The following is a 25,263-nucleotide window of genomic DNA, read 5'->3' on the forward strand; positions in this document are numbered from 1 at the left end:
TCCTGACACTGGGTCACACGTGCATATTGCTATGTGAGATTCTACCTTAACACAGATGTTTGCTACCTCAGGAAATACACAGTCTGTGTCAGACTGCAGTAACCACTGTGGTTATCATCATCACACCACCACCGCTTCACTAAGCACCTTGTGTTTCTTGGAACTAGGATGTGTATTGTAGTGGGACGGGCATTCAGTAATTCTGTACTGTACAAAAGAAGCATCGCCAGGACTCCCCACCCCCAGCTCACTTATGATTTGGTTTTAAACTTTCATTTCATTTTTTTAAAGCACAAAAAACCCCACGAGACACAAAGTGACACTACTCTTGGAAGAGTCTGAGCCTTAGTTGTTCCCAATGGATCTTCTGATCTTGCACAGTTTATGAGAGATTACAAATCAACCCTTCTGCAGTAGGAGGTGGTAGAATGATGGCTCCCAAACCCACTGGAGAAGGCAAGACCTTGATGCCTACACAAATTTCCCTTTCCCAGAGCATTATTCAGGAAGAGACCAAGCTTAAAAAAAATACCATAACTAAAGAACTCTTGTTTTCAAGATTGTCCTTAATTAAGCCAAATGACAAGCTGCCTTAGGGCCAGTCACTTGTACGCTTAACCCAGGTGCAACCCATTGCTGGTATTTAGAGAGACAGTAATACCCACGCAGAGCTGGCGACCATAGCAAATCGACTCCCACTGTGCACAGTCCTGTACTCTTCCTCTTAGTGTTCAGGCAATGTTTGGAGCAATCAGGTCACACAACTGAGCCTCCCATTGAAACAATGTTTTCTTCAACTGAACAAAGAGTGAAATTGCATGAGTCAGTCCTGTCAACCAACATTTATAAACAGAAAAGCAAATGTTCCACCCTAGACAGCATGGGGGATGATTTTGTTTTTCTATTCTATAATCACAATCAAACTATTTAAGATGCATTAACCAGCGTTGATTCAAACAACATAAACAAGTCTGGGCTATACACATATTGTTTCAAAAAACTCTTGCCTGGAGGGTGAGATCCAGAGAGTTTAATATTTAAGTGAGCCCCAAGGACATATTCAGAGTGTGATCTCACTAACACAATTTTGCAGTGACACGCATCCCATTCATCCAAAATAGCAACCCTTAATCAGGTGCTTCCCCAGCAGAGGTAAGTGCTGTAAAGATCCTGAACAGAAGAGAGCCCATGCATCCTCTGGTGCCTCTGTCCATCCGTTGCAGTGGCAGACAAGACAGGCTGCTATTATCATATGTTGTTCCCATCCACACACCCTACTAGCAATAGCTTCTTACTCCCAGGGCTGCAGGAGTGGGGTGGAGGATAAGCAGACGGGCATGATAGTGGCTCCAGAATCTGTCACCTGCTTTTCTCATTTCCCTGCAGTGGAGGTAGGAAATTGGCAGCTTTCATACTAGACCACCCACCTATTCCTCAACCACTGGTTCCTCACAGGCCAAATCAGAGACAGGCAATCATTTGATCTGTGCCCTTTCCTCTGCGTAAAGATTCTTAAGCCCGCATCTCTCATTCAGCGAGGCTTTGCAAGAAAAGAATATGTCAAATGCTAGACTGCTAGCTCTTTCCAGGCAGTGTTCTTTGGTAATATAGCCAGAAACATTTCGTTGAGACACTTGACAACTTTTATATTTAACATTGCTGTGCAGGTAGAAATGAATTAGTCATTGGCATTCTGCAGCATTGGGAGGCACTTAAAGCAGGTAAACAGCTTTCAGATTTATACTGAAAGTATTCCTGTTTGAACCAGTTTTGCAGAGAAATATGGTATGAGTGAGCTGTGAAAACTCATAAGATGATGTAAAGTTAATGTGAATTTCATATTCAGTCTTTCACAAAAGAAATCCATACAGTATCCTGTTTATTGCAGAAGCAGAACTAATTTAATAGTCCTTGATATAAAACTGACAGAACCTCTCAACTCTCTGATATTCTTGTACACACACAAAAAAGCCTCTTTATACCTGTCAAGTAGCATTTGCTAAATATAAAGCAATTTGATTTCCTGACTTCATACTAATTATTGCAGATTTTGCTATCATTTACATGTGAAGATTTATCAGTGCAGATAATGAATTTGCTACCATGTGATATGTGATTCTTCTAGAAGAGCTGGAAGAATGTCTGCCTGAGCAGTCTGATCTAATTCCTGCCTCTGAAACAGATGTTTGGGATAAACCAAAGAAGGGAATTGCACTTCTTTTTCATTTCTGGCTACAATGTGTAATAAATCAGGAAATGCAAGTGAAACCCACTATAAGCCTAGAGACCCAGGAAACCAGAAATGCATTTGAGTAGGTTAAAAATTCATAAAACAAACAGATGCATTGAGGTATTTATTGTCACAGGAACTCAGGAATCAGAAGACAGTTTCAACAAGCCATTTTTAAAAACATGGTGTTAATTATGTGTTTCTAAACCAGCATCTCAAAACATGTGTTACTTAAACTTGTTCTGCTGCAGCACTATGAATCTGCTATTATACTTCAAAGACAAAGCTTCCATTAAGCTTAATTACGTCCTCCTGTGGCTTTGAACAAAGAGCAGCTCCTATTTTATTTCACTGCCTTCCCTTGTGGGTTGCATGGCAAAGACACATAGTAAAGGTATAAAAGACACAGCTACTACTAAACAAATAAGATATACATACCTGCTACGGCGTCTGATGAAGTGGGTATTCACCCACGAAAGTTTATGCTCCAATACGTCTGTTAGTCTATAAAGGTGCCACAGGACTCTTTGTCGCTTTATATATGCTAAAACTGAATATGTTTTATAATAATTTGGGGGCATCTCTCACTCCCTACAAACACATGAGCCATCCTTTTAATGTTCATGGGACTGTTTCCATGAGTAAGATGAGCAGAACTTGGCCCTTTGGGTCCCAGTTTATAAATAATGTTTTAAATTCCTGTGTGAAAACAAAACTACTGAACACCAGGATAACTTCTATTTTATATTCAAGAATAGTGCGCTAAAAGACAGCATCTGGACAATGAGCCTGTTGCCAGTTGTTATATTACTCTATCCGTTACTTATGGAAACATACAGTGCTGCTTTATGTTTAGTTTGTTTCCAGTTAACAGTGAGATTACAGCACCCATGCCTTAGTATCAATGAAGCCTGCAATCCTTGAGCTACTCCTATTGCCTAGAATCTGGAAGAAGGAAGATGAGGAAAGAGCAATGACAGAGCTACTTAAGCAGAACAGTTCTTCCCACTCCTTTTGGATCAAGAGGACTGCAGTCTCCCCTTGAAGCACAAAGCTTAATTCCCACTCATATTAAAATGCTAATAACCATTGTGGAGACAAGGTGGGTGAGGAAATCTCTTTTATTGGACCAACTTCTGTTGGTGAGCGGGACAAGTTTTTGAGCTACACAGAACTCTTCTTCAGGTCTGGGAAAGGTACTTAGTGTCCCAGCTAAATAAAAGATCCATAGATAGTTTAGCATAAGTAGTTAGCACACGTTCTAAGGGACCATTCAATATGTGAATATTGCTAACTACTTAATTTAGAACATGTGCTAAGTTAATTAAATTAGTTAGCAATATTCACAAACTGAATGGCCTCTTAGACCGTGTGCTAACAACTTATGCTAAACTATCTATATCTTATTTAGCTGGGACATTAAGTACCTTTCCCAGACTTGAGGTGTGGTCTACACTACAGAGTTAGGTCAACCTAAGGTAGCTTACATCGACCTAGTTATGGCAGAGTCTACACTACAGTGCTGCTTCTGCCGAAGTAAATGGCCTGCTACACAGACATAACTCCTCCTCCATGAGAGGCATAGGGCTTATGTCAGCGTAGTTCTGATGACACAGTGTCCATGTAGATACTGTATTACTTACATTTGTTGGTGGCTGTCAGTCCTGAGTGGAACTGACAGCTATAGCCCCCGCCCTCTCCTGGCGCTGATCACCCGAGCTATCAGCCAGGTACCAGGCTCACAGCTGGGTCCCCCCTTCCCCAGCTCTGACAGCCCCATGGCGGCAGGTCTCCAGCTGTCAGTGTCCCATAATGCCTCACATCCATCAGTGGAAGCGCTCCTGGCGAGAACACTCACCGCCACTGACAGAAGGAGCATAGCGTTTACATGAACCACCGCTTTAATTACTGAGGTGGCTGTACGTTGATTTTACGTAGGTCAACTTAATTTTGATGAGTAGACAAGCCCTGAAGAAGAGCTCTGCATAGCTCAAAAATCTGGTCTCTCTCATCAACAGAAGTTGGTCCAATAAAAGATATTACTTCACCCAACTTGTCTGTCTAGTATCCTGGGACCCACATAGCTATAATACTGCGTACATATTTACAAGGCTGTTGGAACCACAAAGATTCTTAGAAATTGCTGTTCAGTGTTACAAACTGCAAAACTCATTTTCTTCTGGCATCAGAAAACAAACTGTTTCCTCACAATATATCATTTTTACAGAAATTGGATAACTCCATGTTCAGATTTGTTTTATTTTTAAGACCTCCCCTGGTTACAGCTAAATTGCTGATGAGTTTTCTATTTTCCTCACTACTGAGATATTTATGGGAAAGTTTAATCCATTTATGAAAATAAACTACTTTAGAGCATCTTTCATGCAATGCTTCACAAGGCAATTTATAAATGAAGCTACAGTGGCCATAAGTGTTAATGGTGCCATTAGCAGGAGATGGCTAGTCATGGTAACTTCCATTTGGATGCATCAGTAGTTGTATACTATAGAACTTATTCACACAGGGCATGACTTTGCTTTTGAGAGTAAACCTTGACAAAAAGAGACAGAGAAGCCAGAAGGGAGGCCCCTCTATCAGGCTCCTTTTCTTTTCATTTTTGCTGAAAACATTTTCCTGAAGATTTCAAAGACAGCATAGCAGCTGCATTCCATTTCCTCACATCCGTGACCTGCTGGGCATACAGGCTTGAGGGAGTGACTCTTCATCATAGGATTTTTCCTCGGTGTCAGTTAATATATAGGTACTAAACATACTTTCAAAATTGAAGATTAGTGGTAAAAAGTGAAACAATAGGAGTATGTGACTCTTCCAGCGCTTGCAATTTGCATTCAAAATGGTTACTCTGAAGCCAGTCACTCCCACTGAAAGTAGCGAATGGCTCTTAGTAATAAGGCCCACCACCAGATTGCATGGAGAAAAGCACATTAAATCTGCTGTTAATTCACAAGCATCACCATATATAACATTGGTTCTAGCAGACCCTCGAGGCTAAACTTCCAGAGTTCTGTTTTTCATGAGCATCACATACACCACAGACACAAGATACACCAAGCAGCAAAATAATAAGCTACACAAGCAAAGTCTTTAAAAAAAACAAAACAAGCAGCTCACTTTCCCGTAGAGTGTCTCAGGTAAGAGCCTTCTGCAGGGAATGGCATATCAGCTCACCAGCTCCCACTCTCAGGGCCAAACTTTGAAATGATCTAGAGATTTACTTCAATATTTTTCAATGAAGTAGCCAGGCACTAAATATCTTCTGATGTCAGTAAGATATGACAGGTAAGAGCAGTTTTAAAATTCTTTCTGCATTTGACAGGCATCAATATCAGTCTCTCTGTACTATATAATCCCATTTTTCCTTCTTTTGTTAGGAATCTAGCAGCAAAAATTCCTTCAAGCCTTGTTTGGCCAGATCATCTAATAAATTAAAGTAGTGTGAATTTAAGATGACCATTTCAAGATCTAGTAATCAATATTTCTTATGTATTGAAAAGAGATCCAACCACAAAGCTCAAGTTTCACAAGAGAGAGTGTGGGATCTATTACCAAGGCAAGAAACAATTAGCTGACTGTTTCTTGATGGCAAAGATCCAGAAAAAGAGTTTAGATATAGAGAAATACACTGATGTTTCCAGAACAGAGAAAGTTTGAAGAACTACATGGACCAACATCCAAGACCAAAAATCCAGCACATATCATCAGTAGCACTGTACACTAAATTTAAAATGTTCAATTAGAATCTGGTTCTTTAGATATCATTGTAACGTAGCGTATGGGGAGATTTTGACAAACCAGTAAAGTGCCTAAAACCACTATTGTTTATTGCTAAAAGCAGCCATGTCAGCAGGCCGTAAAGTGGCCATGCTGCAGTCTTAGCTTAACCAAGGCAGGAGGGGAGGGGGTTTTGGGTGTCACAGAAAGGGCTGCTTGACCCCATGTCCTTCCTGATAAGAATTATGTTGAAATTCTGATACATGCATTTTAGGGACCTCAAGGCAAGCAAACTGAAAAAAACACACCTGGTTAATCGATGACCAGAAGGAACCTCTTGCTTGACCTTTGAAACTGCTTGCTTAACAAGTTTTATTTAAGTGACATGTCATTGTATTACTAATGTATAAATAAGAGGAAAAAGTTTGAGGCAGGAGACTCTCCCTCTGGATGCATCTTGTGTTCCCACCAGCAGACGCGCTGCCTCTGTGCCACTCGAAAACCACACTCAGCTTCAGTAATTATCAAAGGTTCGGGGTGTTTTACTAACCTGTTGTGGACGTGTATAAGTGCTTGAGACTAAGTAAAGTTTAGCTTTAAGTGAAAGCACTTTTGTGTTGTCCTGTTTGTGCCAGCAATCTATTTGTTGGACGGCCGTGTCACCCCTGATTTATTTCCTGACACCACCTTGCACAGAATAAAAGTTACCAAGAGCTTTGGGTTGAAAAAACCTTGGGTAACAGTAGCATTGTTGCTTCATAAATTTTTCAGATGTTCCTTTGCCTACAGTAAAGCATGCAAATGAGCTGTACAAATATTTTATATACATGTTGTCAGGGCAGGACAGGAGGGTGAGGAATGGACCTTTTTGGAGCACAAACATGCGGGGATGTGCCCTGGACAGGTTAGCTGGATAGCATGCAGCTAACTCAAGTGGAGGGTGGGATGGCGAGGAAGTGGGGGGCCTTCGCAGGGCAAGGTCCAACATGAAGCTTCACAGGAACATTCTCTCCAAAGGAATGCAAGAGAGGTAGAGGACTTCTTGAAACACAATGAGAGACATGGGCAGTCCCATGCACCTAGCAAGCATGCCTAGATCCATCCAGTCTCACTTCTCATAGTTCAGGTGACAACAGCCCGGACCAGATTCTGAAGCACAACACATTCAGTCATGAGAAACTGTACTGACTGTCCACATGGATGATCAGTAAGGCTGGAAAAGTGGACCTTTAGATCTACAGCACTGACCTCTATCACTTCAGCTAAGGAGCAACTGGCAGCAGAATGAGCTATTATCCCTTATATGGACCAGCTTCGAGAGGGAGACATGACATACTTTGCCAGTGGGTAACTATTTACGTGGATTCTATTGCTGGCTCTGGGCACAGAATACAGTCTAGTGGTTAGAGCAGTACTTACAGGCAGGATAGCAGAGTCCACAGATTTTGCACAGTCAGAAAGGTAGCGTGGCTAAGTGGATGGGACTTGGTTCTGTCATGTTAAAAATCCGGGTTCTCCACGGCCTGAAGTGACCCTGTGCAACCTCTAAGGGTAGCATCCATACAGCTGCACCAATTCAGCTGCGCTGCTGTAATGCTTTAATGATGCTCTACGCTGATGGGAGAGAGCTCTCCTGTTGGCATGGTTAATCCAGCTCCCTAGGAGGCCATAGCTATGTCACCACATCACTCGGGTGTGGATTTTGAGAACCACTGATCTTGACCAGAGAAGTGATACTAGTATAGCTATATTGAGTAGGCATATGATTTTTAAATAATATAATTATACTGGTAAGCTCTAGTTTGGATGCAGTTACTCTGGCCTAAAGGTGCCTTTTTCTAGTATAGTTTATTTCATTTCCTGAACCAGAATGAACTAGATCACCAAGCACTTTTATACTAGTATAACTATGACCACAGTAAAAGGGCTTTTACATTAACTTTACCAGAGTAGTTGAAACAGCAAAACTTCCTAGTGTAGACAAGCCCTGAGAACAAGCCCTGCAGAGAGGCAAAGTTCTTAGGAGTTTAAAGGTTCAGTACATAGGCAGCAAAGGCACCTATTTTCATAATAACACACATCACAAAAAGGTAACAGTTATTATTAAAATACTCCCAGTGTGAGTTTTAATGGTCCATTAATACAGGCCTTGAGTGGCTTCACAGTGCTACTAAAGCGTGCATTAATGAGCCAATAAAACACGCCCTGTCATTTCTTGATGCTCTATTATCCCATCATTTTGGTAATGAAATGCTCTTAAATCTGAATATACCATAGGGATGGAAGGAGATAAAACCATTGGTAAGGAAAAGGTTGAGAAATGGCAAGAAACTAACATGAACTTTGGTTTCTCATTTTTCATATTAAGACTTCAACACCAATCACGGGGAATGAATTCTCATCTTAGCCCAACTCAGCAGGACATACCTTTGCTATAAACCTGCCAGGCTTTCCATAGCATAGGTGTAAGGTATCAAAGAGAATTTTAAAGAGGAAGAGATCCAAGACCCCTGTTCCTATACTATATCAACATGCAAGGAATGTGTCATTAAAAGAAGAAAGGGGGAGTATAAATATTTCACTCTGCATCCCTTCTTCACAGATCCCTGTGCCTATGAAGTAAACAACTTTTTCTAGTTTCTTCCAACTGCTTTTTGAGGCAAGTCTCTGAGTTTACACCCTGATTTTCGTTGAAGGCTCTAGGGTTCAGCCACCCATTGTTAATGCAATGAAAATGTGTCTGTCATAAGGAGTTACCCGCTTCATTTTATTGTTAGTGAGGGCACGGCTACACTTAAAAACGTTACATCGGCACAGCTGCACCAATGCAGGTGTGCTGCTGTAGCACATAAGTGAAGAAGCTCCTACGCAGATGGGAGAGTGTCTGCCATCAAAGTAGTTAACCCACCTCTGCAAGAGGCAGGGTAGCAATGTCAATGGGAGAAGCTCTCTGGCTAAAATAGCGTTGTCTACACTGGGGTTTAGGTTGGTATAACTATGTCTCTCAGGGATCTGGATTTTTCACACTCCTGTGCGACCCACTTATACTGATATAAATCTGTAACATAGACTGGGCCTAAGATTCTCTTCATGGTTGTCCCCATGTCACACTCAGCAGCACAACACGTGCACTGAGTTAAGTACGCAAAACTTACCCCCCTTTTAAAAGGGATTGCTTTTAATGGTAACAAAACAAAATAAAAAGCTCTGCAACTCAGCCAAAACTTTCTCCTCAGCTTTGCTTGTTCTTGGAGTCTCTCCCTGTCTCTGCCCCTACTTCCCTCTTTCTCCTCAAAGCGGGGCCCTAGGGATGAATGAAATGACTCAACAGATCAGAGGTGGGCAAACTTTTTGGCCTGATGGCCACTTTGGGCTTTGGAAATTGTATGGCGGGCTGGTTAGGGGAGGGGGTCATGGCCCAGACCCCACTCCCTATCTGCTCCCCTGGGACTCCTGCCCCATCCAACCACCCTTTCTCTCTGTCCCCTGATCGACCCGGAACCCCTGCCCCTGACTCTTCCATGCTAGCCTATCCAACCGCCCTCCTTCCTGACTGCCCCCCAGGAACCCCTGCCCCCATTCAATCCCCCTATTCCCTGCCCTGACAGCTCTGACTCCTATTCACACACCTGCCCCAGCCCACCTCCCCAAACTCCCCTGCTCTCTATCCAACCCCCCGGGCATCTTTCCCCCTTACCACGCTGCCTGGAGCACCGGTGGATGGCAGCGCTACAGCCACACCGCCCAGGTGGAGCCAGCCACACCATCGCCACTGCGCAGCACAGAGCACCAGGTCAGGCCGGGCTCTGCAGCTGCACTGCTCCAGGAGCTCACAGCCCCGCTGCCCAGAGCACTGCGTCAGCGGCAGAGCAAGCTGAGGCTGCAGGGGAGGGGCCAGGGCTAGCCTCCAGGGCCAGGAGCTCAGGGACCAGGCAGGAGGGTCCCGCAGGCCAGATGTGGCCCATGGGCCATAGTTTGCCCACCTCTGCAATAGATCATTTTCATTTTCAGGGTTCTACAACTACCCTGAATAAGCACGTTTGCCAAATACTTTTGCTAAAGTGATCTCTAGCAAAATAGTTATCAACATTTTAAATATAATTATACCTGGTCTCCACATAAATTTTGTGATGGTGTAACTATTTTGGTTAGGGCTGTAATTATTTAATCAAAACAGTCCTATCATTACAACTCCTAGGGTGGATAAAGGTTTACTGATGTAAAAGTAGCTTATACCAGCATAACTTATTTAAGAAAGGTTGCAGAAGCTCATCTGTCCCTCTGACCACTACCCTATGCCGCTCATCCACATGGGCACTAATGACTCTAAGCAGATCAGCAATGGCTACAGAGTTCTGGGAGAGAGGGTGAACGGGTCGGGGGTGCAAGTTGTCTTCTTGTCCATCCTCTCGGTTGAGAGTAAGGGCATCCTGGAGATGAATGCATGCCTGCACAGGTGGTGTCGACAAGAGGGCTTTGGCTTTCTTGACCATAGAAAAAGAGGTCTGCAAGGAAGAGATAGGATCCACCTGACAAAGAAAGGGAAAGAACATCCTCACACACCAACTTGCCAACCTAGTGAGAACGGCTTTAAACTAGGTTCAAAGTGGGAAGGTCAGAAAAGCCCACAGATAAATTCACCCTTTTTATGCTTAATAGGAGGAGGAGGACGACGAGGGCATGGAAAAATTACAACAGGGTCATAGGAACAACAAGAGTGAAATCAGCAGCGGAATCTGCTCAACAACCTAAATGTCCATAAACAAATGTAAGGAGTATGGGGAATAAACAGGAAGAACTGAAAGAGATTCATACATAAGCTAAATTATTATTGAATTGGCATCACAGAGACTTGGTGGGATAAATCTCATGACTGAAATATTGGTATAGAGGGATGTAGTTTATTCAGGAAGGACAAGTGGGGGCAGAGGGGGGAGGGAGTGTTGTATTATACATCAAGAATACACTTCTAATGTCCAGAAAGAGGTAAGAGGCGGATCAGTTGAAAGCCTCTGGGTGAACTCTCTAGATCCCTTCCAGCAATACATTTCTTTGATAACTCTTCTGAACAGTACAAATTCTTCCTACATTTTCTTCACATGATAATTTCTTCCACCCCTTATGCATTCCATTACAAAAAAATATAAATTAAAAGGAGTCTTACTGACCCCATCAAGTATGAAAAATGGCAGCTATAGCAACAGAAAACTCAGAAGACTGATCCTTTACATTTGTGTAGCACATTTCGTCCCTAAAGATGTAACATGGGAATAGCTTCATCCACCACTCAAGTACAGCAGACTGCCAAACTGCACATGATTTTAGGACAGACAGCTAGGGAGAATTACACACTAAATTAAACTGCAGGGACCACAGAGCTTGCTGAGAATCCTCTGTGCAGGATTAAACTGCTCAAATGGAAGGGAGCCACCAGCCCTGCTATGTTCTCTTCCCTCTGGATACTACACAGTCCTCTCCATGGGTTGAAGTGCCACATGGAGGAGGAAGCAGGCAGTAGGTGGGCCAGGATGGGCTGTAAGGCTTTTTCCCACAGAACCCTCTCCATTATGGGAAGTCCCCATCCCCTCCCTTTACAAACACGAATCCCAGGGGGATGCCAGGAACCCAGCATCAACATGGATTCACAGGTCTTCTACATGGATGGCTCAACCTCCTGCAGATCCCCAGGAGCTGGAGAGTGCATGGGCCAAACCTATGGCCTGTTCTGCATGGTGTAGGGGGAAAACAAACACCACACCTCAGATAATGCAGTAGTTTGGGAGGAAATATCTGTGAGCCTCCCCTTGCAGAGTTTTTCTCATGGAAGAGACAATCAGGCCCCTACTTAGAGAGGCAGTATTCTATCATCCAAATGGCAAAGACACCAGGACTTACTCCCTTGAATGAACGTCAGCTTTCTTGCCCAACAAACTTCTACAAAGTTGGGCAGTTCAGTAGAGTGAGTTTGGCTTTGTTTTTTCAGTCCCAGATACAGATTTAGCATTTACCTGCAGATATTAGCATTATTTATATTGCAACAGGATCTAGAGGCCTCAAACAGGTCCAGACCCCATTGTGCTAGGCACTGAACACACATGGTAAGAAGACAGTTCTGGCTCAAAGAGCTGACAGTCTAGGTTAAGAGGAGATTCAGCCTGGGGGTTTAACCCAATAGACTGAGGGGGCAGTGGTGATAGAAGAAGTTGGTTACAGAGCCTAGCTATGGCCCAATCCAGCAAAGCACTTGAACATGCTAGGCACATCCTTAAGAGCTTGTCTGAACTTACTGCACTGCACTGTAAGGGGCTTAGTGAAGACGCTACTTACACCAATGTAGGAGCTTCTCCCACCGGCATAGGTACCCCACTCACAGCTATGTGAACAGGAGAAGCCCACCCATCGACAGTGCTGTTTATATCAGGAGTTCAGTCGGTTTAACTGTGTCGGTCAGGGTTGCGGATTTTCCACACCTCTGAGAAACACGGTTACACTGACATAAATCCATAGCATAGACCAGGGCTAAATGTGCAAAATCTGACTTTTTAAATGAAGTTTTAAACAAAAGCTACGGATATCAGTAATCCCAGCTGGCCACTTGCTTAGCCTGCCTGAATGTACAGTGAGGGGATATGTACACTTAAAATCTGCCTTTGCACTATGTAGAAGTGATGGCCTCAGAAAATACAAATCCTTTTATAAATACAGGATTTTACTTGGGACAAGCTTCACTCTCAATTTCACATACGATCTCTGGGGCAGTATCGCCTTCCAGCAATCAAAAGACATTCATGAAATAACCTCTATTCACTGTATTGTAAATGTGCGTCATATATAAGTGGGGAGGATTCTGTACTTAGCTCTTTGCTGCATAGTTGTCCAGGACCAGAGCAGGTCCTAGACACACTGCCTGGGTACAGCTTTTTGACAAATTCTACCGTATCAGCCCTATGCACTAAAAATAATAATTGTACCATGAAGACAAAAACACACTCCCATGAAAAGAGAGAGTTTGGGGAGAGGAATAGCATAATCCATCAAAAATACCCAGTGATTCCCCCACTCCCCCTTCAACCAATCCGCCTACTCTTAGGCATGTAAAAGGCTAATGTTCACATTCAGTTATTTCTTAACTTGCTTTAAAATATTACAACTCAACATCCTTCGCAGGTGATGTCAATACAGGATGTAAATAGACTTCAGTAAACATACGTACAGTCATTCTTGTAGCACTTTCCGATACAAGGCAGGCTCATATGATGACCATTCTCAAAGTGAGCAGAAATTGGTGCTTGTCTGAAGTCATTTCCTTTATTTGTTTACAGGGCCGACCATTAAAAAGTCAGTATTTACTAACAGTTGACACAGCAGAAGCTAGGGACCTCCTAGGGACAAAGGGGACTTTTTAAATGGCAACTATTAAACTTATCCAGTGTTTATTGTTGTGGCATGTGGGATCCACAGTAACAATTAAACACAAGATAAACTGGTTATGTCCAAGACAGACCAGGTGAGTGAACTGTGAGTCTGCCATGGATTTTATTTAGAGACCTGCAAAAAACAAACATCCCTTGTGCTGTGCCCTACAACTCAGCAATTATGGACTCTGGCAGATCATTAGGAGGAGCTGTGTCCACTGAGATAGAATGCCCCACTGCTGATCTGAAGATAAAGTTTCAGAAACCCTCAGCCGAGGCAACCCACCAGATCTTAACTGATATGACAGGACAGACAAAGACATAACAAAATGGTGGCCACTCTCCTCACATAACTCACTCAGAAATATTTACACTTTGATAACCTCAACATTTGTAGCATTCCAGGTATTTCCTATAGTATGGATAGTAAGAAGGGGGGACTCGGTATCTTTTTAATGTATATGAAACTAGCCTATTTCTAATAGTCACCATTGTCCTTCGTGCTTATAAAGTAATTTGGATCAAAGGATCCCAATGCACTCTACAGACATTAACCAAACCTCCACACCCCTGTGAGACAGATGTTACTCCAGCCTTCCTACAAACTGAGGCAGACAGTTATGTGAGTTATTTGCGCAGTCACAATCTGCAGCATAGCTAACATTAGAACACAGGCATCCTGACTCCCAGTCCGCTGCTCTGCCTGTATACAGCTCTCTTTGAAAATCCACCCCCAGAGGACAAGCAAGCCTCCACCTACCGCCCCAGATGTCAGGGTACTGACTACAATGGAGCCAAAAGAGCTATATAACATGAAAACCAAACAGGCAGAGTACAAATGGGTGCAGGACAGGTGTAGTTTCAGGAAAGGGGTGTAGCTGAGTGCAACTCACAAGTTTGGTACATATTCTGAGTTTCATCATCATGTTAAAACAATTTGTGAAGTCCCTTTATGGTGTCTCCTGCTTTCCTTTTATGCTAGGTCTGAAAAGTCCTACCCATGTGATAAAGCAAGTGTTTATGATTTGGAGGTTGAATGAAAAACCTGTATGTTGAAGTGAATAATGAATTATTTCTCTCTCTAGGCAATTAGATTATTCACGTAGCTTGTCTGGCTGGAAAAGTCATGCCTGCTTTACTGCAATTCTAATCTCCACATATCTCTTTCACTTTTTAGCCTCACACCTGCCTCTTTTAACAAGATTAAGAATTAGACCAGTTGTCTGTTAGAGAGTACTAGCCGTTCTGTGGTAGCCATTGATTTAAATTTAAAGGATCAGACCCCCAGTGGAACTCTAGGGTTCTGGAAAAGCAGGATTATATGATAACAAGGAAGGTCCTGCAGAGATCAGATGTGTGCAGATTGGCCCTGCAGAAGGGGAAAGAATGCTGCCACCCAAGGTAAAAGACCTTAGATTCTTCCCGCAAAGGGGCCTGCCTATTCACGTTTCAGGCAAGAGAGAAAATTTCTGCAGAAGAACTTTCCTACTAGTAAGAAGTAGTAGTGAAGCTAGTGGTCTAAGATATACACCTCTACCCTGATATAATGCGACCTGATATAACACGAATTCGGATATAACGCGTAAAGCAGTGCTGGGGGGGGGCAGGGCTGTGCACTCCGGCACAAAGCAAGTTCGATATAACGCGGTTTCACCTATAATGCAGTAAGATTTTTTGGCTCCCGAGGACAGCGTTATATCAGGGTAGAGGTGTACATCCATATCCTATTCTGGATGGCTGGCAGATATGACTACCAGTGACATTTAAGAGCAAAATATATTTTTTTTATTTTAGTGAATCCAGGCCCAATTGCGAGAGCTTGTATTTCAGGTCCCACGTCTTAATTTATCATATCACTTGTTTCAACATTGCCTGCTCCTGGGAGTTAGTTACTGGGACACTTCAAGCAGGGATTTCTGCACCTGAGGCAACTTTCAACATATTTACTAATAAAAACTGCAATAAGCGACATGTGCATGAAAGCAAACGAAGACATGCACATACAGCTTTACAGAGGCACTGGGGCAGGAAAAAGGAGGCCAATAAGGGGGTTGTTTTTAAGAAAAAAGTTCAGATGAAAATCAAAAATCATCATACAAATGTCGTTCTTGGAGAAACAAGGATTGTTATTATTTGAAGAATACTGTAAATTCAGTATTTGCAGTTCAACAACTTTGCAGATATTTTGGAGAAGGCTGCAGTATCAGGCTGTCCCAAAGCTTGGAATATCAGTCCTTTGTTTGAAAACTAATCAAACTGAAAACAAGGGATCATTTGCAGTTAGGTCTGCATGCCATGCTTTATTTACTTGGTTGAACCGTGCCGGGCATGTGTTTAAAATATAGCTATGGAAAAAGGTGGCAGGTCTGCAGGTCAATCAGACCCTTCTTTACCTTTAAACCATGGAATAAAGAATACAAGTGTTTTGATAGTGATTCCCCGCTGGTGAAAATAATGTAATGAAACACAGATTCATTGGTTTTATCAGCTTGCACTTCCACCTCCTTCCATCTGATTCAGTTCTTCTATAGTGCTATAGAGATGCTCCCATCTACAAAATATATTGTTGTGAATACTTTTCTCTTAGTAAGGAAAGCAGCTGGGAAGAAGGTGTCCGACATGAAGATGTTAGTGCAAGATAAGTTTCTGTTCATATTTGTTGGCATAAAGGGGAAAATCCTTAAAATAGTGACCCTAATTAGTGCAATTTGGCTCTAAAACGTAGCAGCATATGGCTCTTATGTAAATTCAGAAGGGGAGTGTGCTTAAGGAGCAACTTGGTGCAGCTTTTGGAAGCCTGCAAGCTTTTCTTTAAAGCAGTAAGTGCTGCACGTTGGGGAAAGAAAACAGCTTCCCCGATTTTGTCTTTTGTATTGTAAGTCTGCTTCCCTAAAGCAATAGCTCCTGAAGGATTTCAGCTCAAAGTCAACTAAGACAAGACAGAGCCCTGCACCCCCTCCCTGCTTTCCTATTATTCTGCACACAGTCCCTTTTCCACTAGCTGATAGCCTGCAGTTCTGACAATGCAGGGAACAAGGAAAAGAATGGCAGAACAGAGAAGCAGAACACAGCTGTGCGTTTCAGAATCTCTCCATATTCATTTGCCAAACAAAACCAATACTCAAAGAGACAGCTAAGATTAAGATGCAATAGGAACACATTGAATTTGTGCCTCAGAGCAGCAAGGGGCTCCTTTTAACAATGCATTCAAGCAACAGATAGAGATTTACCTTCAAAATGCAGGCCATGTTCTTTTTCTATCCTTCCTATCACAAAGCAGCAGGATTCTGCTTTGTCAGAAACAGTTCCAGTGTGAGGCAAAAGGCTGGTAGAGCTGCAAAACTGCTATAGCCTACATTCCTGAAGATCCAAATAAGGGTACCACAATTCTAAGATCCGTTAGTCCTATTAGTCTTTTCATGCCCTGTTTGTTCCACCCATCAGCTTCTGCCACTGGCTAGAAGCCAGCTCAGCACCTCCCCTTAGTCACATGACTGAATTTGACTCATGACTCTAGCATGTATTTTTTTTAAGCTCTTGGATGCTTTCTATCATATGATATATACCAAATGGCAATTTTATAGCATGCAGATGTCTGAGGCATTTGAAAAGCAAGCTGCTCATTTACAGGGAATCCGGATTAGTCCCTCTAAATGGATCAACAGCAAATATTTCTCTCAGTCATGTCAGAAGAGTCCAAAGTGTATCTCTGTTATTAGGGCTGTAAAAATCTTTAGGTAGTTATGTAATGTTTGTTTGCATTCTCAACCCTCTTCATATTACTGAAATTTGCCTTTTTCTCAAACACTGTGACTATTTGTAAAAATGTGCCATTCACGAGGAGTAACCACCATAAATATCCCATGAGAAATCCTTCTATTGTACCATGTGTATCACTTTGTATTATAGACTCATATTACTGAAAGGAATAGGAAATGGTTTTCATTTGGGTAAGTCTGATGACAGCTCTTTGAACCATCTCTGGCATTTGTTTGAGCTTACCTGGACTGCAGAGAAATAAAATGAAAGCTGTTACTGAAGTCATCTTCCTCCATCTGGACACAGGCTATTTTTCTACCCTCTACCACATCAGATTCAGGCTCCTCTCTCACATGCAAAGCTCTACATAATATTGTCCCCACCTTCACGTTTGCTGTTTCTGCCCCCAATACTCCTCTCACTATTCATATTCTTCCCAGTATTTTTGCCTTACTTCTCCCTCTCTCAGTTTTGCACCTTTCATCTGGATTCCTCTACAGGTGGAACAGTCTCCATGTTCTTGTCGCCCAAGCAGCCTCATTCCCATTCTAATTCCTCGTTAAACACACCATTTGAGAAATCCCTCTGACTGGCTTCCTCGTCAGTCAGTAAATCCCATGTCTTCCATCACCTGAGCTTTAGTCCAATCTCATCTCACATTTGTCGAACACTGTAATAAGCCCTTCTGGGAGTTGATTCTGCTGGGGACCAGTAAGTGCAGACACAGGCAGGTAGCCCATTATTTCACCTGGATGAAAGTGAGCTGGGAATGTCTAGCTGGAGAGAAGATCTAGTGTGTGGACTGAGCAATCTGGATGGATGAATCTTAGGAGCAGCCAAGCCTGGGAGAAGATTCAAACTCAACTTTGTTGATGTGTTGATAATAAAACCCCAAGCCCCAACAAGGAAGCAAGTTTGGACTCTACACAGTGTGTGGAATGTGTCTGAGAACGGGTTGGGAAAACACCTGCTCATGTGTAACACAGACAGATCCCAGTCATCGGCAGGCAGAATCAAACCTGGGACCTATAGAGCTAAACGCATGAGCCTCTACTGCATGAACTAAATGCCACACAGCCCTTAATTAAGACCGTAGAGCAGACTCATTAATCTCTAAGTGGTCTTGGTGCCACTAAATGGGACAGAGCACCAAACCGGTTACGTATGCACAGAGAATAAGCTGTCTAGAGCAGAAACTACATAACCAAGTGTAGAAAGTTCTGTGTAAATGTATTACTGGAAGGGTCTGACAGTAACAGTTAATTGTTGAAATTCAAGGACCAAGTGTCCAAGAGAAAGGTGGTCAGAGCACTAATCCCACAATGCTGCATTTCAGCCTGCTAAAGCTACAGTAAAAAGTCAGTCAAAGGACAATGACAGTCTTCTGACATGTCCCTTTTGCTTTTAAAATCAACAAAGTGCCTGTTCGGTGTGGAAAGCAGAACTTCCAGCAGCTGTGAATACAGAAAGTGGAAGAACGTGTATGGAGATTCTGAGCCCAATAAAACAGGTTCGTTTTTCCAGCTAGCACTTTTGGGAATTTTTTTTTTTAAAGAAGAAGAGTGAAAAGGCCAGATAACCTGAACTATTTACATATAGCACAGAGCTAACAGGCTGCTGCATTATTCAGCTTTCACCTTGGTTCACAGGGCTCTGGTTTATAGCTTAGAGCAGGGACCAGCTGAGGGATACCTGGCCACCGCTTCCCGCAGCCCCCATTAGCCTGGAGCAGCGAACTGCGGCCAGTGGGAGCTGCGATCAGCCGAGCCTGCGGACGCTGCAGGTAAACAAACCATCCTGGCCCACCAGCGGATTTCCCTGACGGGCCACATGCCAAAGGTTGCCGATCCCTGGCTTAGAGTATTGGTATGGTGGGAGGGTCCTGGGCCAATTCCTGATCGCATTCTGCTCTTTGCTGTTATAACACCTGCTCTTCTCCAGCTCACAGTCCCTCATTCACCATGGAGCTGCCTTTCTATGTCTTCCCCAGGAGCACACCAATCTGCACTGACTTTCAAACCCCTTAGCCAGACTGCTCCAGTTCTATATGAGCCCTGCAGCTTCTCCCACTTGCAAACTCCCCAGCCTTTTTGTACCCTAACTAGCTACCCCCCTCCCCCACTTCTCTTTTTCTGACCATAATACAAGCATCTTTTGGCTGTAACTCTGTAAAGCTTTGATCCTTTGACAACACAAGTGTTTCATTCATTCTTTTCACATTTAATTGCCCATTTCCCTCTCCATCCTTCAAGCTTCCACTGGCTTCTGGTATAGAATAATTCTTTTGTTAGGCTCAGCTGAAGAAAGTCACATCTTCCAGAATCCCCTGGTGTGGGTAGGGCCCTCCTGTGTGTGTCTGGGCAAGAGGAAGAGTAGCAAGAGCCGTGTGGAGAGCTCCTCCATCATTTCATTCATTATTCCTGGCATCCTGGAAAGAAGAAGACCCTGCACAACACGAGACCTGTAAAATTTACCTTTGATATAAAAATGGCACTAAGGTGCTGCAGTCACTGTGCATTAGATATGGGAATATCTTCGCCCACACCATGGCTGGAATTGGTTTGGTTCAATGCTCACAAACAAGACAGCTCCACAAGTAAAGATTATTGACTTGTCAAAAAAAGCATGATTTTTCTGAGGACAGATACTATGTGGTACAAAGCACCAAAAACAATAATAATAATATCCATTTTAGAGCACATTCCATCAGAGGCTCTTCTAATGTACTGTGACAAAGCTCCGAGCCTGTATTGTATCTTCCTGGCAGATACAGTGGCCTCAGAAGCTCACTAAGGTCCTCAAGATGACCTCCCTCTGCCGATATGGTGGCAGAGGTTATAACTTACTGAGCTATATTCATCACAGGCAGGGGCGGCTCTAGACATTTCGCCGCCCCAAGGACGGCATCATGCCTCGGGGTCACTCTGCTGCTTGCCGGTCCCAACGAAGCCGTGGGACCAGTGGATCCTCTGCAGGCATGCCGCTGAAGGCACTCTCCCAGCAACCAGCAGAGCGCCCCCCGCGGCATGCTGCCCCAAGCATGCGCTTGGCGTGCTGGGGCCTGGAGCCGCTCCTGATCACAGACCAGTATGGGAGGTGGGAAGGTGGAATACCCACAGTCTTTGTTACTCCTTAGAGCTCCATAGGCACTGTTTGGTCTCCTGCCTGGACCAAAGTCTGTTTCCCCTTTCAAAGGGATCTCTGTAGATCACACGTGGGGGGAAGAGGGCGAACCCGGGCCCACCCTTTACTCCGGGTTCCATCTCTGGGACCCTAATGGGAGCAGCTGTTATTGGCTTAATACTTCACTGACACTGTTTTTATTCCCTTGGGCCACTTCCCTGTGCTCCCCTTTTCCAAGCTTCACCCTTACCTCAGGGTTCAGTAATGCTTCCTCTCCTCCTGCGGGGCCCGGGACGGAGGTGATGAATCCATCACTTTTGGGACAGGCCCATCATTTCCGGGACTGACTGTGCCAGCCAATAGCAGCAGCCCACGGGACCCCCCAAAGTGCGGAGCCCAGAGCAGTTGCCCTGATTCGCCATATCCAAGGGACACAGTGTCGGATCCATCAGAGTGGATAAACACAACAGGGCAATTATCAAGTGATCCATCTCATCATCCAGTCCCAGCTTCTGGCAGTCAGAGGTTTAGGAACATCCATAGCATTGGACTGCGTCCCAGACAGGGGCAGCTCTACGTTTTTTGCTGCCCCAAGCACGGCAAGCAGGCGACTTTCAGCAGCATGCCTGTGGGTGGTCCACTGGTCATGCGGATTCGTGGGCATGCCTGTGGGAGGTCTGCTGGTGCCACGCCACTGACATCCCCACTGCTGAATTGCCCCCAAAATTGCAGGATTGGTGGACCTCACGCGCTTGCTGTGCTGGTGCCTGGAGCCACCCCTGGTCCCAGACCATCTTGGGTAATAGCCATTGATGGACCTATCCTCCATAAACTTATCTAATTCTTTTTTGAACCCAGTTATAATTTTGGCCTTGACTACATCCCCTGGCAATGAGTTCCACAGATTGACCATGCATTGTGTTTGTTTTAAAATCTGCTGCCTATTAATTTCACCAATTGACTCCTAGATTTTTTTTATGTGAAGGGGTAGCTAACACTTCCCTATTCACTTTCTCTACAACATTCCTGATTTTATACACTTGGATCATATCCCCCTTAGTCATCTCTTTTCTAAGTTGAACAGACCCAGTATTTTTAAATCTTGCCTCGTATGGAAGTTGTTCCATACCCCAATCATTTTTGTTACACTTCTCTGTACTTTTTCCAATTCAAATATATCTTTTTTTGAGATGGGGTGACCAGAACTGCACCTAGTATTACAGGTGTAGGTGTGCCATGGATTTATCTAGTGGCATTATGATATTTTCTGTTGTATTAACTAACCTTTTCCTGAAGGTTCCTATGATTCTGTTAGCTGTTTGACTGCCACTGCACATTGAGTGGATGTTTTCAGAAAACTATCCACAACAACTCCAAGATCTTTCTTGAGTGATAACAGCTAATTTAGACTCCATCATTTTATATGTATAGTTGAGATTACGTTTTCCAGTGTGCATTACTTTGCATTTATCAACATTGAATTTCATCTGCCATTTTGTTGCCCAGTCACCCAGTTTTGAGAGAGTCTTTTGTAGTTCTTCACAGTCTGCCTAGGACTTAACTATCTTGAGTAGTTTTGTATCATCTGCAAATTCTACCACCTCACTGTTTACCCCTTTTTCCAGATCATTCATGAATATGTTGAATAGGACTAGGCCCAGTACACACCTCTAGAAGACACCACTGTTTACCATTCTGAGAGTAGATCATTTATTCCTACCCTTCATTTCCTATCTTTTAACCACTTACCAATCCATAAGAGGACCTTTCCTGTTATCCCATGACAGCTTACTTTGCTTAAGAGCCTTTGGTGAGGGACCTAGTCAAAGGCTTTCTGAAAATCTAAGCACACTATATCCACTGAATCCCCCTGGTCCACATACTTCTTGACCCCTCCCTCCCCCACCCCATAAAAATTCTAACAGATTGGGGAGGCATGATTTCCCTTTATAAAAGCCATGTTGACTCTTTCCCAACATATCATGTAAAAAGCAACAAAGAGTCGTGTGGTACTTTTAAGACTAACAGATGTGTTGAAGCACAAGCTTTCATGGGTGAATACCCACTTTGTCAGATGCATGTAAACCAGATGCAGACTAACACAGCTACCCCTTTGATACTTGCCAACATATCATGTTCATCTATGCATCTGATCATTCTATTTTTTTACTAAAAACAAACAAACAAACAAAAAACCCAAGGAGTCCTTGTGGCATGTTAGAGACTAAAAGATCTATTGTGCATAAGCTTTCATGGGCTATAATCCACTTCATCAGATGCATGGAGTGGAAAATACAGTAGGCAAGTATAAATACACAGCACATGAAAAGATGGAAGTTGCCTTACCAAATGCAGGGATCAGTGCTTATGAGGCCAATTCAGTTAGGGTGCATGTGGCCCATTTCCAACAGTTGACAAGAAGGTGTGAGTATCAGCAGAGGGAAAATGAGTTTTTGTAGTGACCCAGCCACTCTCAGTCTTTATTTAGGCCTAATTTGATGGTGTCAAGTTTGCAAATTAATTCCAGTTCTGCAGTTTCTCGTTGAAGTCTGTTTCTGAAGTTTTTTGTTGAGGAATTGCCACTTTTAAGTCTATTATTGAGTGTCCAGGGAGACTGAAGTGATCTCCTACTGGTTTTTGAATGTTACAGTTCTTGATATCTGATTTGTGTCCATAGAGACTTGTTTGCATAGAGACTGTCTGGTATGGCCAATGTACATGGCAGAGGGGCATTGTTGGCACGACGGCATATATCACATTGGCAGATGTGCAGGTGAATGAGCCCCTGATGAAAAGGCTGATGTGGTTAGGTCCTATGATGGTGTCCCTTGGATAGATATGTCCACTCCAGCTTGATGATCTTCTTTCCTGACACTTTCATCCTCCTCAATAGCACAGAGGCTGTCAGAAAGTGGGTGGGATTGCTCTGTTGTGTCCCTGAAAAATTTTGTCTTTGTTCCTCTTCATCTCCCTTAGCTATTCCAGTTCAGCCACTCTGGTCTCAAGGGGACTTGCTCTCTGAAGACCATGAGATGTTTGTACTGAATGCACACATACACTACCTGCCTTCAAGACAGGTAATCGCACATGCTGCATTCAGGGCAATAAAATTGATAGCCCCCACTGTGCTGCTGGACTTCTGCCTGCATTATTTTATTGTTGCAGGTATTTTGTTTGTTCATTCACTTATTTTTTGGCGGAGGGTGGGGGTGAGGACAGTTATTGGCTTAAGGTTCGGTCCATTACTTAGTGGAGAAGGAGAACTAATAACTGATAACATCAAGAAGGCAGGGGTGTTTCATGCCTGTTTTGCTTCAGTCTTCATTAAAAAGATTAATCATGATCAGATACTTAACACAATTAATATTAACAGCCGGGGGAAGGAACATAAGACAAAGTAGATAAAGAACAGTTAAAGAATATTTAGATAAGTTAGATGTAAATTTATCCAAGGGTGCTTAAGGAACTAGCTGACGCAATCTTGGAACCATTGGCAAGAGTTTTGTATGTAAGACACAGGAGGTAATTGTCACCTCTACTTGGCACTGGTGAAGCCTCAGCTGGAGTACTACGTCCAGGTCTGGGCAACCTACTTTAAGAAACATCTGGATAAATTGGAGAAAAATCAAAAGGAGAGGAACAAAAATGATAAAAGATTTAGAAAACTGACCTATGAGAAAAGGTTTAAATAACTGAGAAAAGAAGACTGAGGGAGGACCTAATAACAGTCTTCAAATATGTTAAGGGCTGTTATGTAAGCCACTTCATATTTCTACTATTAAACTGGGTATTGTGCAGTTAATCACTTTACATTTAGCTACAGATTTGGCTGTTGTAGAATAATGAGAAACCCTGTTTCACATCTCAGCTATTTGTAAATATACTTTATTAAGACAATTGTAATTTGAAAATGTAAGAAAGAAGCATGTTGCTCAGACAAAGAAAACATCGTCCATCTTCCCCAACAGCTTTTCTATTATTAAAAACAGACCACGCAGCTCTTCAGAGTGCTGTGCATGCCACCAGGTGTTTTGTCCTGCAGAAACACTAAGGAAAACCAAATGTGTAGCTTACTGTGGCCTCTTTTCTAGAAGGAAATGTAGTAAGATCCCTAAAGGGATTAAAAAGCCAAATTATCTCATTACCATTTCAAAAACCACAGCTACCTATATGATTTGGTTAGTAAACAGGTACCTCGTACAACCTCCGTAGCTAGAAATATGCAAGCGTTACTTTGTTTTTTAATAACTTGTTCTTTAATAACTTTTCACTTATTTCATCCTTAGAAACAGCTATACCTATTCATCCTTTGTTTAGATTTTATCTCAGGAAATAATACACTCTACATAAACTGGAGCTAAAAAAGCTATTGCAACCAAGTTATTTTCAATCCTAACAAAGAGGACCAAATTTAATTTTGTATTTCACACCTATTAATGAGAACTCTATCTATCTCCTGACTGGCCAGAAAGCACATGGGAATGACATTATAGGTCGGTAGTTGGGGCACTTGCCTGAGACTGTGGGAGACCACAAGTTCAAGGCTCTGTTCCAATGTTGATTTAATTACGTAGACAGAGTAGAATGGCTTCAATGGGAGAGACATTCATCCAGCAGGTGGAAGACCTAGGTCCAAAACAAGCAAAGGGGGACTTGAACTTGAGTCTGCCACATCCTGGATGAATGCTCTAACCCAGGGGTTCTCAAAGTTCATTGCAGCTTGACCCCCTTCTAACAAAAAAAATTACTACGCTACTCCAGAACAGGAGACCAAAGCCTGAGTCTGCCTGAGCCCTGCTGCTCTGGGTGAGGGGGCCAAAGCTGAAGCCCAAGGGTTTCAGCCCCAGGCAGGGGGCCTGTAACCTGAGCCCCACCACCCAGGGCTGAAGCCCTCAGTCTAACACCAGCCCTGGTGATGCCATTAAAATGGTGTTGTGACCTACTTTGGGATCCTGACCCACAGTTTGAGAACCACTGCTCAAACCACTGAGCTAAAGGTTACAA

General features: G+C 43.2%; 1 protein-coding gene across 1 annotated transcript in view; it reads right to left on the reverse strand.

The window, feature by feature from the left end:
• ST6GALNAC3 (ST6 N-acetylgalactosaminide alpha-2,6-sialyltransferase 3) overlaps window positions 1-16,809 on the reverse strand; it is a 339,071-nt gene extending 322,262 nt beyond the window's left edge. The window contains exon 1 of the mRNA XM_030573323.1: window positions 16,608-16,809. Coding sequence (XP_030429183.1) covers window positions 16,608-16,625 — 18 coding nt within the window. The 5' untranslated portion in view covers window positions 16,626-16,809. The remainder of the gene's footprint in view (window positions 1-16,607) is intronic.
• Between the last annotated feature and the right edge of the window lie 8,454 nt (window positions 16,810-25,263).

This window comes from Gopherus evgoodei, chromosome 8 (genome assembly GCF_007399415.2).
Source record: "Gopherus evgoodei ecotype Sinaloan lineage chromosome 8, rGopEvg1_v1.p, whole genome shotgun sequence".
In the NCBI taxonomy this organism is placed as follows: Eukaryota; Metazoa; Chordata; order Testudines; family Testudinidae; genus Gopherus; species Gopherus evgoodei.